General features: G+C 40.7%; 2 protein-coding genes across 2 annotated transcripts in view; both read left to right on the top strand.

Moving 5' to 3' along the window:
* The first annotated feature begins 3,298 nt into the window (after positions 1–3,298).
* On the top strand, positions 3,299–15,635 carry LOC118412098 (inorganic pyrophosphatase-like). Its single transcript, XM_035814728.1, has 12 exons — positions 3,299–3,530; positions 5,572–5,630; positions 6,892–6,948; positions 8,889–9,008; positions 10,472–10,558; positions 10,774–10,837; positions 11,290–11,352; positions 12,852–12,892; positions 13,032–13,118; positions 13,361–13,449; positions 14,283–14,395; positions 15,313–15,635. Exons 1-12 carry the CDS (start codon positions 3,314–3,316, stop codon positions 15,357–15,359), a joined length of 1,044 nt encoding a protein of 347 aa, XP_035670621.1. The 5' UTR covers positions 3,299–3,313; the 3' UTR covers positions 15,360–15,635.
* A 2,842-nt stretch (positions 15,636–18,477) lies between these two features.
* Positions 18,478–18,979, top strand: part of LOC118411740 (sushi, von Willebrand factor type A, EGF and pentraxin domain-containing protein 1-like) — a 28,845-nt gene continuing 28,343 nt past the window's right edge. Inside the window, exon 1 of the mRNA XM_035814222.1 lies at positions 18,478–18,872. Within this exon, the coding sequence (XP_035670115.1) occupies positions 18,795–18,872 (78 nt within the window). The 5' untranslated portion in view covers positions 18,478–18,794. The remainder of the gene's footprint in view (positions 18,873–18,979) is intronic.

The raw sequence follows: 18,979 nt of genomic DNA on the forward strand, positions 1-18,979 counted from the left end.
CAATGTTATTTCATTTTTAGAGCTATAGATGTATCAGTCTGGATGTATTGAACACGTGGATTAATTATTTTAGTCATGTTGATTATTTAAGTTATAACTTAAATAATCAACAAAAACAAACATACTGGAAATGTTAATTAAAAGTTTGTTTGTTTATTTCGCAGAAAAAAACAATAAAGAAAAGAAAAGTAATCAAAAGTCTATCTATCACAACCATTACTACAAACATGATTACAGCTATTATTCATCACACAGATTGAATTGTAACAAGATGCAGCAAACAGCAATCAAAGTAGAGTTTTGATGAATACAAGCTGCTAGACAAATCAAGTACATTTGGAGGAAATAGAACGCCTACATATGTGCCCCCGCAATTAACACATGCATGCACACGTGTCTGTGTCACCAATCAATGCTACAAGTCCTTCCAACAAGTAATGGGGAATGAATGAGTAAACCAAACGAAATATATAGAATATAAATTTAATAGATTCACAGTCTTCGGACACTTTATTGCTTTTCTAAATCACTTTCACTTTATTCATTTTACAACTCAGGTTTACATTTGGACAAGTAAAACATTTCTAAGAGTGCCCTTTCTTCTAACAAATGCTAGAGATACTGTCCGTTCCTTGTTATCCACAGCTAACTGCTTCATTGAATGCAAAATGTATTGTAAGTGGTCAACACTTAGTACAAAATAAACATGATGTTATCATTACTAATATTCGTTCGTCTGTTTCATTATCTTCGCTATATTCGTCCATTGTCATGGGTTATAACGTTACCTCTAATACATGGAGGCAATCAGCACGTGAAAATCAGTATTTGATTTATTGGTCGAGTCACCTCTAGTCCTCTCGATGTGGCTCTGTCCATCACACATAGCCTCTGCAACCAAAGTATTTTGCTCTTTTTTAAAACATAGACAGTGGTAAGATACGGGATAGTACGAAAGACAGGACCCGAAAGACTGAGGTGCTCACACACACACACACACACGCACACACACACGCACACACGCGCGCACACACACACACACACACACACACACACACGCACACACACACACACACAAGGTTCACACATGCATATATATTCAAGTCGGTGTGAGGTCCGTATGGAAGTCTTTACCAGGTTCCATAGGTCGCTGGAAAATATAGGAGAAATTGGACAAATATAGAAGACGTTAGATAAAATTCCTCTCCGGGACAAGAGATACATTGACAAAAACTGCTATGATAGATTATTCTCATTAATTATGCAAATGTACTCCTAGTTTGCGTAATTAGTATTTAGTTTGTTACATCATTGTCTAAGGTACCTACATACCAAAATTCATGGAAATTCGTTGTTCCCTTGTTGACTTATCCACTTCAGAAGTTTTTGACAAAAATGCCCCTGCTATCCCATAACTAGTCGCTAGGGGGCCCAAACTTAAGTCACTTATTCCTGAGCACAAGAGCGATCTAATACTAAAAATTTGTGACCCTAGCTTGTTCAGAGCACGACAGAGTAAAACCGGAAATTGTGCTGCAGTACCAAGGGAAGCCGCTAGGGGGCCCAAAATCTAATAATTTCCAGCTTTTATCACACCAACCAACACACCAAGTATGCAACCAATCCGTCCAGCCGTTCTTGAGTTATCTTGTTGACAGACAGACAGACTGACAGACAGACAGACAGACAGACAAATGCTAGTGAAAATATAACCGCGCCAGGACAGTTTTTTTTACTATTAATAAAACAATCACACAGGGCAACCAAAAGTTCGACGAGGGCTAATCAGCAAAAGTGTGGAGGGAGTGTGTGTGTGTGTGTGTGTGTGTGTGTGTGTGTGTGTGTGTGTGTGTGTGTGTGTGTGTGTACAGAATACAGGGCAAGGGACAATAATCAATGAATGGACGTCCTTCACCGTCCCAGGAAGGCCGACTGCTGCGTCACACTATAATGAGTCTGGCGCAAATCCAAGAGCGCAAAAAGGTAACGTTAATAAAAAGATGCCTAGATTTAAAAAATAGTTATTACAAATGTTGTATAATAACACCCGAGACTACACTCGAGGCTACCACGATAGTGTCGGTTCTGCAACTCCTAGTATTTAGCTCAATGTACAGCTAACGCCCCATTGCTACCAAAGTAGTAGTGTCACCATATAACTACATTGTACACTCCAGGCTGACACACAACATATTTTCGGTATTTTCTTGGTATGTTGACCATCTCTTTTAGGAATAAAATTTATTGTTTTTCTTTCGGAATCGGGGAAAAATAGAACAATGCGCGTGCCGATGTCGCCCATGATTTAATGTTAACTGCCGTGGCCAATTTAAACCAAAAAGTAAGCAAAGCCTAAGCATTCTCACAGAAATACTTCTCCCGCATTTACCACTCAGTAGACTTGAATCTTGAATAGGCGATGTCTATTCACTGACCTTTGTTGCCCGTTTGTGTTTACGTTACAAGTAACGTTAAATAAACATATTTGACATGTTTACGAGACAGTTGGATACTGGTTGGTCTTTGGGTATACTCTCTTTGCCCCCAATACATCTGCTTCGAGATTAGCTTCGAACAGTGTTCACGGGATTCGTCGGCTACTGGTCCAATTTTCATGTTTAACATACGGTAGAATACATAACAATTTTAATAAGAAGTTTTCATGAAAGATCCGACATATGTAAGATAAGAATTAGTGCACATCCATTATCCATTAGTGATTGAAAGGGGTCGCTATAAAAAGCTACCCGTTCACGAGATATTGTGTAACGTTAAGTATTGCTCAATGGATGCAGTGGAAAATGAAATAGATTTTATTAGTCAGTGTCCTGATAGCTATGACTATGAGGTTGAAAGAAACAGATTATTCCAAACAGTCGCTTCAATTTCACCGAGCGTTTACAATCTAGGACATCGCCAAAAGGCAACAAACCCACTATTTTCAAATGTGTGGGACAGTTCATTAACCACTGCGTTCTAAAGAGGAAGTCAACTCCAATAATAAATGCGCCTTCAGTTGAATAGACATAAGTGTTATGTATTCTTTTGTTTTCTCTTGATAATGTTCATTCTTCGGGCTAGCTCTGAGGAAGGCGTCTGATGAGAGACATCGAAACGTAAGACAAGTAAGTAACCTACTGGCTGTGAAAAAGAGTTCTCCTGTATCCTATATTCATGCTGTGACGACCTCATTACGTGACGACCAGAAAGGCCCCTGGCTGTGAAATAAATCTTTCTAACAACATGACCACCCCAGACACTCTCGGGTGTGAAACGAATCTCCCCTCACGTGACGCCCTGCCTGTGCGAGGATATGAAACGGATCTCCCCCGTTCGACCTTTCACCCCTAGCCGTGCCGTGGCGTCCATGCTGCCTGGTTGTGGGTCCCGTGTGCTGCTAAACTTGCTGGTCCCTGCGAAACCCCTCAGGTTCCCTCCTCTCCGCTTTCCGTCAAGACTTCTTGGGACCATGGCGTACCAAACCATCGAGAGAGGTGCACCCAACACCCTGGACTATCGGATTTATTTCAGTAAGTACATCGTATATAGTGGTGCATGGCAAACCGACATGACATGTGCGCTTTTTACCGTGTCCTAAAATCTATGTCAGCATAGCAGCGAGGTACAAGAGAGAGCCATGTGGCTGCATCAGGGGAAAAAGTCTATATTTCACTGTTCTCAGTATTGCATTTAAAACGATATTTACGTCCGCATATTTGTTGTAGTCACCTTACGTCTACTTGACTTGATCCGAGGTCGGCCCTTTGATCCTGCCACACCCTTTCTTGACTCCTGTACCTGTAAAACCCCGATGTTACCTGTCTTCACATAAAAATGTTGTGTTTAGAAACGCCATGTCTTGTACCTGTCAAATACCGAAAAACACGTGTGTTGTGCACGTTCTAATTTGGTAAATCATAGCTCGGAAATAACATACCCGCACTCCTGCCAAAGGTCGGCTTGCCACGTCGATTGTTTTGAAAAGAAGGGTTATTTGCTATGACGTCCGCGTTTGAAAGGTGTGCAGGAATGTTAATGGCTGTAAGCTGTCAATTGTCTTCTGTTTTGTTTTTGTTGAGTGTTTAAACAAAAATCCTTGCGCATTTAGGAATGGGGCATTCTTAGAAATACTAGATGGTCCCTGTGGAAGCATTGGAAAGTGAAAGTTGTGAAGTCATAGTTGTGAAACTGTCACAAAATTCTGAATTTATGGCCTACACTACAGACAGAAAGTCATCTGGTTTTGCCGAACAGATCAAACATTCTTGTAGTTTCAAATGCCACTCAGTTATGTCAAGTTTCTTTACATTGTAATTTTTTTTGACTAACTAAGAATCAGATGTTCCAATTTCTCCTTCTGTTTAATATTTATTTATTCATCTCAAAACAGGTGGGTAGCCCATACAATATCATAGAACATTTATGTATGAAGCCCACTACATGGACCAGTGCAGGTAGACACCAGAAATACCTGCACAGCTCCAATTTTACCTGCACTAACCTGCATATGCAGACCTGTGGTAGTTCAAGCCCTGAACATGACCTAATCTCCAAGCAGATCTTGCGTGGCAGTATAATAAGCTGGGGAAGGAGTTTAGCCGGCAGAGGAGTAAAGGGCTTTTTACTCCTCTGCCAGCTAAACTCCTTTCCCAGCTTATGTTACTGTCTTATAGTTATGTCACGCAAGATCTGCTTTGAGATTAAACATGACCCATACTTGGCCAAAGTGGATGATAACTGAAGTTACCCACATGTTACCTTGTCCTAATGTACCTCTATATTAGACATCAGCAATCACAGTAATCTTCTAACTGTAACTTAGTTACTATTCCTTCTTGATCAAGTTAACTACGTGTACATACGGTCTGAGTGGTTGTCATGACTCAATTGTTATGTCTCTGCAAACTGGTACATAGTAGAGCAGGAATTCAATTGTCCCAGTGTTTGAATTTTGCCTGTGGCCTTAAATCTTAAAGTAAATTCTATGTAAACCATTGATTCCTCCCCCGATGTTTCGAAGAATGTTGCTAAGGACTAAGGACTGATTTATGATTTATAAGGATGCTACCTCTAACAGTAGTATGTTATAGGTATATTTTTCTGTGTGTGATTGCTTACTAGTACGGTTACCTCTACCCAATCACACGCTAAATTCAAGCTTATATGAATGGCCCTAGAATTTGTCTTCCATACTGTGAAATTTAAACAAGTGATGTCAGAGTATTAATACAGTAACTACTAATTATTCTAGCTGTATTGTAGATAAGTGAAGTCAGAATATTACTATTAGTATTATTCTAGCTGTATCGTTTAACATAATGTATGTACAGGATGGATACAAGTCTTAACAGATTATGATACAATTTTAAACTTTATAACCGTACACAAGAATAAAGCACTTACCAACAAGACATAGGCATTACAACTTGAAAAGGATCAGAGGACTGATCAAAAGCTTGTTGTTAAGCACTTTGTTTTTTTATAAAGTTTAAAATTGTATCTTAATGTTGATTACCAACACAGATGATGTTACATTTAAGTATAACAGATGGTAATTTTCTGTGCCCACAGAGGGACCTGAGGGACCAGTCTCACCATTTCATGACATACCGCTCTTCTCAAACTCTGAGGTAAGTTGCTGTCTTGCTGAGCTGGATGGTGGCCCAACACTCTTTCCTTAACCTTAACCCCAACCACGAGCTACTAGTTGTGAAAAGCTGGGTCACCCTGATACATGGGTCAGGTGCAGAGGATCAGGTCCAGCTGATGGTCTGTGGAAAAATTTTGAATGGGCGATACTCAAAACAATGATCAATTTCGCTACAAAGTAATCTGTTTGGTAGAGTACCCGACTGTCAAGCGTCTTAAAATCAGGTGCCTTCATGTAGACAGTACTAATGCTAATAAGTTATGACTGCCTCTGTACATTTAACAACAAGAAACCGTGTCGTTACCGGTACCAACCCATACCAACAATACTATATTTTAAAACACAGCAACATGGCATTGACAATGTGATCTTAATGTCCACGTGCCCTTGACAAATGGCAGTGACCTTTCTGTATAAATCTACTTACATTTTGATGCATCTAAATCTTGTCTCATGATAGGCTTAAACTAATGTTCGAGTAAATCCCAGGTCTTGTCTCGACTAAATGGGTTCATGAAATATAAATGAGACACTCATTCAAGGTGATGTTAATGGCAAAATCTCTTTAGGCTCTTCTCATGACCTCTGCTAGATTCTGTACCAACAACTACAGCAGGGATGCTAGTGTTACAAAAATAAAAGCATAACTGCAGACAGAAGGAAAAATGTCCAGACTTTGCATGATGTAAAAAATGACCAATAAACTAGTAGTGGACGTACCAACTGATGAGAATCTAACACCAGCCAGCTCAAAAACGAACTAGAAATAGTCATGCCTTCAAGTACCAGAGCTACCAACGTAGGATTGATGTGTTAAAAAATTCCTATTTCCCCAGATCGTAGAGTGGAATATGTTATCACCAAGCACAGTCTTCTCTGGATAGTTTTAAAGAACACTTGCAGATAGATGTGCAAAAGTTAGGTGTGACGAGTCGTTCAGTGTAATATAACCAGCTGCTGCCGCCGCGTGCCTGCAAAGCTGGTGTGTTACTCCGAAGGGCGGTTATACCGGCTGTATATACAGATACAGATATTGCACCGCAGTCATCCCTCAGTATGACATATGGAGCTGACAGCCTGACAGGCTGAATCAAAGTTCAAAACTTGAACAATGCAGCTCCAGATGTCTTACTGAGGAATGACTGCGGTGTGCAAGATGCCGGTAGCTTGAGGAATGCATACAAGGATATGGCATACACGGAAGACAATCTGTTGAGTGCCTTCTATTTTATACTTTACAGAACAAGACCTTCAACATGGTGGTAGAGGTGCCTCGCTGGACTAATGCCAAGATGGAGGTAAATCTTGTCAGCATTTCAAAAAAAATATCTCTAAGCTCCATCTCTTGTTTATGTTTTGATGGGATTTTACACTGTTGCTTAATGTAAGGCCAGATGTAATTTCAGAAATCACCCCTATACAGTGAAACCTGCCTTAGGGGTCACCTGAGTATAGGGGCCACCTGGCCATTGCGGTCACTTTTTGTCGGTCCCTTGGATTTTTCCCATTGACGTAAGCATTAAGAAATAGTCTATAGCGGTCACCTGTCGAATGCGGTCGCGGCCAGCCGATTTTCAGTCCGGCCGCTATGCCAACACTGCCGATAGCGGTCACCGGCGCGACTGGCCGGCCGCGTTACGCCGCGCTAAACCCACGCGGGGTTCACTTTTTTTTCAATTTCTGCACTACATCAGCAAAATGTAGGCTCAACTTGGACGATTTACGAAGGAAACATTGAATAAAGAAACATTTTACAAAATTATGTGATTTTATGCGAAGTTTTTCCACCAAAGTGTTGTTGGAGTTTTTCTCGTCTCAGACTCTTTGCACTCTACCCTTCTCTACATCATCATTTCTGTGCAGACTGAAAGAATATATGGACAGATTTTACAAGTAGACCGTCCGTTCATGTATCTGATGTTATAGGCTCTTGAAATCCAAGTGCGATGGTCTAATTTTCGTATTCCGCGGGCCAAAAATATCGGAATTGTATTTGCGTAAATTTTCCAAGATGGCGCCGCCTCAGAAAGTAAACAAGGTCAATAGGGGTCAGTGGACGACTCCATTTTTGCCAAGGTAAAATGTGGGAACAACAATTCTGATTTATAGCACAAAATACGGTGATTATGGTATAAAAACGATAAGAATCAATTAAATCAACGTTATTTATGTAAGAACTAGACGAAGTTGGATTTTGTCAAAGAAATAAGCCTACGTAGAGACAGTTTTATTTCGACGTAACCACCTTGGCATAATGGCGCATGCAGACAAGTCAAGCCAAGCCCTCCTGAACAAGTGAAAGTTTTTGTGGCGTTTTGATGTTTAGAAATGATTATGAACTTGTTATCAGCAGTGATTGAACGTCTAATTTTTGCCGGCAACTAGCGGAATTTACACGATTTGTCTATTCGATTGGCAAAGTTGCCGGAGACGCGCGCTGTGACCCAAGCTCAGAAAAGATCGATCGAGGAACAAAGGAAAATGGCGGCACTGACTTCGTGTTCAGACAAGAGAACCAAGCAAATGTCTGTCAGTTTTGACTCAGAAATACGATGTCGAAGGCTTCGACTCCCGAGGGACACGCATTGACGTTGGTCATTCGGCGTTCCGAGAACGGCAATTCCCCCCGTCAACTAGCGGCTGATTTCGGAGCAGGTGTCGGTCGGACTCAGATTGGTGTTAATCATGTCTAAATTATTATAAGTACACTGTCTTCTAATGTCATGATTGACATACATTTTGACTATACAGAAATAAGGGAGCAGCTACAGTGCTGTAGCAGTAGTAGTAATACAAATCTATTTGATTAAACTGTTTGTTTTAAACTCATATTTAGTTTAAATGTATAACCTTAATAATATTGTCAATAAATACTCAGTATCTCAACGGAAGCTGAATACCTTGTCACTTATTGCTTGTGGTGAAATGTACCTTTTTGGCTATACTGCCTATAGGGGCCACCTGCCCATAGGGGCCAAATTTGGTCAGTCCCTTGAGTGACCCCTATAGACAGGTTTCACTGTATTATATTTTTTGTATTGTGGAACAGGCAATGTGGTTTCAGTGTTTGGTAATCAGCTTATCTCCAAGCAGATAGGATGGGTTATGTGTCTAATGCAAGGACAGCTGTTGCGATAGAGGAACATAATTGAACAGATGTTTGTCGTATTATGCGTGATGTAACGACAACTGTTTGAGGTATCCCTGACAATTTGGAATATATTGTTATTGTTTTCAGATTGCCACCAAGGAGAAACTGAACCCCATCAAACAGGATGTGAAGAAGGGGAAGCTGCGTTATGTGGCGAACTGCTTCCCACATAAAGGTTACATCTGGAACTATGGAGCTCTACCACAGGTGGGTATACCTTGTTCTAACTAACTGGCACTCAAATTTGCATTGTCTTCCTGGGTTGTTATTTATTAAGCAGTAGAGCAGGGCCATCTCCATTCAGGACCCTTCACGAGACATTTTGCTTTTACGGAAAAAAAATTACCCTGTGGGTGGTTTTGAAAGCTTTTTGAACTTCAAGACATAAAGTTGATGAAAATGTACTTTTGTCAGCTTAAAATGACAGATTTAATAACAAAAATTATGAACATGGGTCCCCCGACAATGAGGGTAACAGACAAAAATTGACAGCTGGAGACAGCCCTGCATTGGAGAGAGAGTAACTGCCTCCAAGTTCGAGGGACACCAAGATTTTATTTTCATGAAGATTGACATAAAATATATTATACAGTGTCATGTACAGTCAAACCTTTCTATAGCGACCACTCAAGGGACTGGTCAAAATTGGCCACTATAGAGAGGTGGCCACTATAGAGAATATGCTAATTAATTGACCACAAGCAATAAGTTACACTTGGTTTTAGTACCCACTGATCTTTATTCACATAATGCAGTACTGTACATGTACTGCAATGATTTTACACTATATGTATTAAGAAAACAAAAGCTATAAAAAGTTTTAAATAATCTACAGTTGATATTGTCTGAAGAGACCGGTATCGTCATATTCCTTTGATCTTTCGTCTTGTATCCTTTGATACTTCGCCGTCCGTGTGTTCCCTCTCGCGTTCAGTCAGATTCGCCCATTATGCTAATGTGGTACTCACAAGAAAAGTCTCGTCATTTTAGACTTATCTCTTAATAAATGTAAGAATAAAATCCACCATAGTCTGAAGTTCATATCATTTTGTCTTTGTAACAATTTATTTAGAAAGTTTTTGTGATGTAAATTAACCTAAGCGATAGTGTATTAGAACGTAACTTTAACATAATTTACCTCCGTAATATTGGTGTCGTCTATTGACCTTATATGACCTCGTTTGTCAGCGGGTATGGGTAGCGCCAGTTTGCGAAGTTTTGTTTTGAAAATAAATCAAAGAGGTTTTAAATCCGGCGTAGGGTGACGATGCGGCCGCTGTACAAGGCCGAACGCGTGCCGAAATATAGATCAGCGGTCCGCGTGGCCGTAATCGGCAGTGTTTTTGTACCTGCGGGACCGGAAATCGTGTGGCCGTGGCCGCGTTGGACAGGTGGCCGCTAAGCCTATTTCTTAATCATTTCGAATCCAAGGGACCGACAAAAAGTGGCCGCTATGGGCAGGTGGCCGGTATGCAAAGGTGGCCGCTAATACAGGTTTGACTGTACTAGCAAATCATTGATACAATGCATAATACAGTAAAAGCAGGAGTTCACATGCAACATCATGTACATATACATGTATAGTGCTGTAGCAAACACTGCAAACATGATTTAAAATTATCATACTATTCCTGTAAAATACTTTTTTTTCTTGTTTTTTCCTGATGCAGACATGGGAAGACCCAAACTGTAAGGATGAGTCCACTCAGTGTATGGGAGACAATGATCCAATAGACGTCTGTGAAATTGGTCATAGGGTAAGTTCTTTTCTTTTTCCTAAATGGAAAAAAAGTTTTCTTAATGGTATTTCTCCTAAAGGAGAATAACAATTCATGGAAGTTATGATTGAAAAAAAGCAGGCTACAATATTATTCAATTGACTTTGTAACTGTTTGTCAAAAACCCATGAAAAAAGTGGTCTTTTTACGTTAAGTGTTTGCACTGTTAAACTGTAAGATATATCCTATCACAGGTCAAGAGAAGAGGAGAAATTGTGCAGGTCAAAGTCTTGGGAACTCTGGCACTCATAGATGAAGGTTTGAGCTGATTCTATTGTAGTTTATAACAGTGTTACACACATATCTTGGGACCAGATATTCCTTCTGTAACCACTTGAACAGTGCACAATTTCATAACTTGTTCAGTAAAGTGTATTGTAGATAACATATTAATAATTGAAGTTTTATCTTTATTGAAAAAAGGCAAATCTGGGAACCAAGAAATGAAGTTGTTCTAGTCGTAATTTATAAAGTTCGTCTGTGTTGGTAGAAGTCAATGTATCAAAGTTTAGCTGTAATTTCAACACACAAAAATTGGACTTCACCAAATTTTTTTACTGACAACTCCAGTCTCTGTCAAGGAATGGACAACATTCACTGCTTCTGTGACCTCAGGTTATGTAAATAGCACACAGATTGTTCTGTTCTTATCAACACCAAATGTAGCTGTTTTGTGAGATAACTCTGAAGTGCTTTGTTTGTGTTGCTAGGTGAGACGGACTGGAAGCTGATAGCCGTGGATGTGGAGGACCCAATGGCTAAAGAAATGGACGGTAATTAAATAAGGCTGTGTCGATTGATTTACATGGTTCTCGGATCTAAAAAATAAAGATATATATAGCACTCTAGTAATAGTAGTAGTATGCAGTATTTAATTATGCTGCCGCTGAGATCCCTGACACACGGGCAGACAGCAGCCGAATCAGGGCTATAGCCAGCTCGAATTTTTTTTCTGTCAGCCAATTACAATCGTCGCGAAAACCGCGAAAATTAATTAGAAGGACTGAACTGAGACCTTGAAAAACGGGTTTTAATGAGATTATGGTATGCGAAAGGGCGCCGACACACATTGTCAACAATCATAACAATAGCAAAACAAACAGTGTGTGGCTTTTACGGCCGTGGACGGCGTCCCCAAGCCGCCTGTAGCTTCCACCAAGGATTTTTTTCCGTCAAGGTTGACGAATTGGTTTTAAAATTTTTCAATCAGACGCAGCAAATTTCCGTCAATTGACGGAAAAACGGACGCTGGCTAGAGCCCTGAGCCGAATAGTCTTCACACCGCGCTTCCATGCGACTCTGTCCAGTGGGTTCACCTCTGACATCATTAAAGCATAGAGCAGGGAGGAAAACTTGATTATGACCATATTCACTCCATAAAACTGAGAGCACCAAGACATAAACCTGGTCATCTGGCTTTGTTTTTATTATGTTTTTTTCCAGTTAAGCATATCTTTTTAAATCCAAGTACCAACAAATTACATTCAATTTGGTGTGACCTAAGGAGCTTTTTTTATGTCACTTTTGTCATGTTATGAAGAACTCTTAACCAGTGGATCTGAGATGAAAGCTAACATCATATCCAACATTGACATAATGTTAGGTTTTATCTCTATAATTCATTATTTCTATATAGCTCTTATACATGTAGCCACCCTTTGACGTTACACGCCAGCATTGCAGGCAACTGAATATATGATACTGAATGTCCTGTCACACCTAACCATAGTTTGAACTTTTAAATGTACATGTAGATGTAGTAAGTAACTTGGTTGTAATGAAGTTATTGGTGCTGTAATCTCGTACTGACATCTAGTCTCGCTGTGACTGCATGACACCATGGGGTGAACACCACGAAGGACAGGTATTGAGGACGAACTTGATGTCTAAGTCAACAGATTAATTTAGATGAACCATGATGATGATGATGAAGCTTTGCACATTGTAGGAAAGGAAAGTGATTTCGATCTAGATTTAGCTCACTGAAGAGCTAGACTAAGTCTTCCACTGGTCGTGACAGAGAGGACAGACGCTATGTACAGTATTTACATTACCAGGGAATTTCCCCTAGCTCTTTTGGACAAGCATCATGAACAGTGGACCACAGTGAAAGGTCCCGTCTTAAGGATTGCAACCCTTTCCAGTACTGTGCATGGCTGGTGAGCGTCAAAGCCGGAATCAAACTCACAGCGTCAAATTTCTGAGGCAGGGCCGCTAAACGCTGGACTGCGCATACTAAAGTGATACTGATTCCATCTGTGTTCTGTTCCAGATATACAAGATGTTGAGAAGAAGTTCCCAGGACTGCTTTCAGTAAGTATGGTAGATTTGTGCTAGACATTGCACACATTTTGAAAATGCCTGTTTTATATATGCCTTTCACAAAAACGTAATGTCTGTATCGAGAAGGATTTAGTTCAGTAATCTGATTTGATCTTATTCATCCCTACAGGCCACAGTTGAGTGGTTCAAGATCTACAAAATGCCCGATGGAAAGCCGCCAAATACATTTGCTTTCAATGACGAGTCCAAGAACAGGGTAAGTTTGTCCTCTACTGTTCACTGTCCACAGTAGGGCATAAGTAATAGGTTAAATATCAATTACAGCATGTAGTGTGGAAATATTAACTTGTGTATATACTAGGTATGCAGGTAGAAACATTCTTGTCATAGGAATATCAGTTTTGATAAGCTCGAGGCTATGAAATACATGTGGTAAATGTTTTTACTTGAATGACACTTTTATGACAAATGAATGTTTTTTTTTTGGGTCTTTTTCAGGACTTTGCTCATAAAATCATAGAAGAGACACACCAACACTGGAAGGCTCTTGTGAACAAAACTGTCAAGGACACCAAAGGCCTCGCAATGTGAGTATTGGCCACTGAACGGAAAAGCAGAGCGGCTGTTTTGACTTGAACCATGATTGCCCTCATATTGCAGCCCACTGCAATTTTTTTAACGAGAAAACCCCTTGATAAGCCAAGGCAAACATAACATCACCTATGCAACAATTGAATGCTAGTATCGGTTTAAGTAATAGGGGGGTACTGGTACGATTAGAAAATTTACGTAGACCTGATCCTCTGGACCTGGAGTGTACCTGTACCTGAATTTTCTGTACCGGTACCCACCCCTAGTTAGTAACATTAGCCATACATTTGTATACACCTTTCTCGCGCGTCAGCCATGATAGATTGAAGACGATGTCAAACACACAAAACTTATTTCTAAAATCAGGTCCCATTTAGTTTTCCGCAAACCACACAAATTTTTATGATATAAGATAGAATAATAAATATCACCAGTTAGTGTTATGCACCGAAAGATGTAGCAATTTGGAGTAGTGTAGACTGATCCCATAGTTCCTTAAGAGGTGCAAAATGAAAACATAATATTAAATAATGCAAATTTTTGACGGATTTGCAGCCATTCACTTATTGGTCGCTTTCCTACTAGTAATTGGCAGGCTATCATTGGTTGAACTGCTAATTATGATGGACAGTCTTTTGTTTGCCGCATTGAACTCGTTTTAGATCTATCATGGCTGCCGCGTTAGAAAGGTGTATTAGGAGGCTCTGATTCTGCCCCGCTGGTAATAATAGTTGCTATTAAGTGTCGGAAGGACCAATTCTTCATGTGGCTGACAGAGGCTTGATTTTACCAGGGCATAAAAATCCAACCTTGTTGTTTTTCTCTACAGAGCCAATGTGTCTGTTGAAGGCAGTGCAGAAAAACTGTCTGCTGCAGATGCCCAAGCTACTATTGATGCCAGTCCAGAACCAAAACCTGCTGAAGAAATAGATGCTGCAAAAAGTAAGTTTATCTTACATTACACATGTCTTACCGCTTACACATGTCTAGCACAATGTAAATTTGACTTTCATACCATGTAGATAAAAAGGGATATGAACAAGAATAGCCATACCTTCAAGTACCAGAGTTGTCAACCTTGGATTGATTTCTTCAAAAATTGTATTTTCCTAGAAGTATTGTAGAGTGGTACAACATGTACAGTAGGAGTATCCTCATTAAATAGCTTTAAACAACATTTTCAGTTAGATATGCATGGTTAAGTGTGACAGGTTGTTCAGTGTAATCTGCTCCTGTGCTGTGTGCCTGTGAAGCTCGTGTGTTGCCCTGAAGGGCAGTTGTACCAGTCTGGATATATACAGATACATATGATTGTAGGCAACATGTCCTGTTCGTTCTCACTCACTCACTCACTCACTCACTCACTCACTCACTCACTCACTCACTCACTCACTCACTCACTCACTCACTCACTCACTCACTCACTCACTCACTCACTCACCCACCCACCCAGCCACCCAGCCACCCAGCCACCCACCCAACCACCCACCCACCCACTCACTCACCCACTCACTCACTCACCCACTCACTCACCCACCCACCCACTCACCCACTCACTCACCCACTCACCCACTCACTCACTCACTCACTCACTCACTCACTCAGCTTTGGCTAGGGGGCATTCCTCAGATTGGATGTTAAAAGGAGGTCCTGTGTTTAGGGAGAGACACACCACAAGCATCTTAAAGAATCTGCTACACTTACTGAAAACTGTTGGGGCCCATCCCGGTGTGTATTGATCTAATCTGTTTAGATATGCTGATTGTTCAGTACAAACCTGGTGTGGTTTACGAGGTATGAAATACAGATAAATGAGATGTAGCAGTTTTTCTCATGGTGTTTGTTGTTTATCTTTACAGTTGACAAGTGGTACTACATTGACTTGAAGAACAAGTCCGTTCTGTAAACAAGAAGTCATGAACCTACAAGAACATCCCTGACTTTCCCTGATGTCATCTTGTTCGTATTTCAAGCTGCCGCTTTTTAAGATCAAAGTATTTTTTGTCCGAATTGAGTCAACTGTACTGTCACATTCTCTGCCCTTGCTGTAAATCTGTATCCCCGATGTTGTCGCGCCGCATTTGGTTTGTCTAGTGTCATTATCAATTTGAAACACACAGTAACATAACAAACAGTCATAATGTACATCATTCTGTAATAAATAAAGTCTGATTGTCCACAAATATGTCTGGCTACATGTATATCATTGTCTTTAACGTAATTGTTAGGATCATCATGTTAACATTTGGCCCTATTCTCTATAGATTAATTCTATATAAACTTTAAAAGCCTACTTCTGCAAGTGCCTATACAGTACATGTACATGAGTAGTTACATATCAGCAAATTCCTGTGCACATCAATCTACTATGAAATGATTGACAAATAAGCGTACATTTCATCATACATTAATTTACTCAACCTCTTGTCTAGCACGTAGGTATATTTACATTAAGGTTAATTAATGTACCTGTCTGATAATTTTACCTTCCTGATTACTCAACACAGGTTGTGTACTGACACCTCAGGCTGGCTGGCTCCCCTAGCATGCTATTCCTCTAGTCCAATTTCTACTATTTGACCAATGATCCGCGGAGCCTGGTAGAGACTAGATGAATAGATTGAGTCTCTTCATATCTAAGGTGTGGCAAGGGGTTTTCCACAACTGCGTTGGGGTGGAACTGGGGGAGGGACTGTCCACATTTTGGGAGGGGGGTATAAGATTGCAGAACTGTAGTCAAATGATCCTGAAGAATACTGCAGCAGTATGTCAGTCAAAAAGTATTATGAACTTGGCAATCAACAATACAAACTACCATGTTAAACACATGTGAATTTTTGTGTGATGACGTTGGAGACTTTTCGAGTGATCAGTGTAAAATTTAATGTAATATATAGTCTGATCTCAAATGATACAAGCGCATACATTTCATTATCATCATCATACATTTACACAACCCATATCTAGCAGGTAGTTTTTTTTCATTAAGGTTAATTAATGTACCTGTCTGACAATTTAACCTTTCCAATTATTGCACATAAATAGAAAATCTTTTCATCACTAGGAAGTGTGGCAAGGGGTTGTCCACAAATAAGTTCGAGCGAGGCTAGGGGGAGGGACTGTCCACAACTTGGGGTATGCCAAACTGTAGTGACAGTCATGCTCCAAGCGACCTTGAAGAAAACTGCAGTATGCCAGCCAAAGAAAATTCGGTGAGTGGCCTTTGGCTGTCAACAACACCAAGTTGAAGACAGGTGAATTTTTGCGATGATATTGGAGACTTTCAAGTGATCTGTACAAATATGATATCCTGATGCAAGTCTACGAAAACCTCACCTTCCGCACTGGTGTTCCAGTGCTCAGATTCAATTGTCTAAACGGCCTCAGCACTGGTTTTCCAGTGCTGATTTTCTTTCAGCACTCATTTTCCAGTGCTGATCGGCCTTGTTCCAGTGCTGAAACTCCCGCAGCACTGGTTTTTCAGTGCTGAATTTCTTTCAGCACTCATTTTCCAGTGCTAAACTGCTGTCAGCACTCGGTAACCAGTGCTGAAATCGGGGCTGGGCCAGGTCAAAGGTCATTCAGCACTGATTACCCAGTGCTGAAACTACCGTCAGCACTGGAACCGAGTGCTGATATACAAAAACCTCGCCTTCAGCACTGGATTTACCAGTGCTCGGGGACACTTCAGCACTGGAAAACCAGTGCTGCGAAATCTTCAGCACTGGAAAAAGAGTGCTGACGTCTTTTCAGCACTGGAATCTCCCAGTGCTGAGAGGGGTACCAGTGGATACATGTATAATGGATAGATATCATTTAAAAAGTACTGAGAGTGGTACTACTACTTTACCTTACCTTAGACCTTAGTTCCTCCCGCAACACTGTTGCACTACTAGCAAATTCAAATTAAAAAAAGTTACTTTGTGCAAATAAAATTGAAGTTGTGTTATTTTGTTCGTTGTACATCGTATGCAATTGAAGGTAGAGATATGTATTCATGTATTAGAGTGTGTTAGAGGCATATAAGGGATAGATATCATTATAAGCAACTTTATCGTGTGATTGTGATACTAGTAGATATAGCCCTTTAGGAAAGATTTGAGTGGCCCTAAAAAGGGCTGGGATGCTCTGAGACTTCAACTTTCATAGAGCGGGCCAGAATATAAAGAGAGGTGAGGTTTATAATCCGGCAATCTTTTAGTAGAGCAAAAGACGTATTACTGTATATCTCAGAGTCAGAGTCTCCTCTCTCCCAGCACTCGGTTTCCAGTGCTGAATGTTCGTCAGCACTCGGTTTCCAGTGCTGAAGCCGGCATTTCTAGTGCTGAGAGCGCGTCAGCACTGGAAACCCAGTGCTGACGAACATTCAGCACTGGAAATCCAGTGCTGAAGCCATATTCAGCACTGGGTTCCAGTGCTGAAAAAGGAGGGTGAGGTTTTCGTAGTTTTGCTATCCTGATCTTCTATCATAAACTTATACAGTTTTAAATGATAGTATTAGTTGGAATAAATAGGAGAACCAATGAATATGAGGTTTTCGATGGGAGCCTTTCAATGGTCACTAACCCGTGAAGACCACACCCGAGCTGTACTGTTGACCTTTACTGGACTTAACTTGGCATTACAACCTACATAGCATGTCGTAGCCAAAGAGGTAAAAAAGAGAAATTTGATGTAGTCAAAGTTTGGCGTTTGAAACAGATGAAATAATTCACAACCTTGTTTACTGTTATGGATATAAACAAGGTCGATTCTACATAATTTATCACCAGACTGACACATTTCTCACGTTGAGTAGACGCCTCGGTCCTTTGTTTAGAGCACCACTCCTGTATGCATGCAAACCGGTCGGACCACCGCCTCAGCTAAGTCCCGAACAATCCACACACAAAAGGGAGAACGACGGTTTCGTGCGTTGTTTTATCTGTGTTGAATATCGTTTTGTATAATGCCATCGCTAATAAGAAAAGAGTCAAAGCAGGGATTTTGAATAGGAAATTCGGTAACGCGTTCTATAAGAAAGTGAAAGTCGAGTAAGAGTGAACTCAAAGTGTTCCACGCAACAGGGTAGCGGCTTGGGGCGGCCCATCCAATTCATATTCCACTACGTCACTGAGTCATAACCTGTGGACAATAGCGGCCTATTGTGGCCAGGACGACTCCCTTGTGTCCCGCGGGAATATACAGCAGATTCACAATAGCTGTTGCTTCTGTTTCGTATCAGTGTGTATGTGTGTGTGTAGCAAACAGGACTGTTTAGAACGGTGGTGTCGTACCCAACACTTCGATCGCGGGACACAACGCTGTGTGAGAGAGTCGTGCCATCACTCTACGTACAGACATGCTGTTATTCCAGTCGGTAGCAGCGCGGTGTCTGTGGTCTTGCGTCCTGGCCGGCGTCTTCTGGCGATCAGCAGCGGTAAGTATCATGGGTTACTTACTATCCCTAATTTATTATCGATCTTGCACAGTCATGCTAGCAATACGGACTGTAGTTTAGTGCTGTGCTTAATGAGAATCCTTCTT

The sequence above is a fragment of the Branchiostoma floridae genome, chromosome 3 (assembly GCF_000003815.2).
Source record: "Branchiostoma floridae strain S238N-H82 chromosome 3, Bfl_VNyyK, whole genome shotgun sequence".
Taxonomy (NCBI): domain Eukaryota; kingdom Metazoa; phylum Chordata; class Leptocardii; order Amphioxiformes; family Branchiostomatidae; genus Branchiostoma; species Branchiostoma floridae.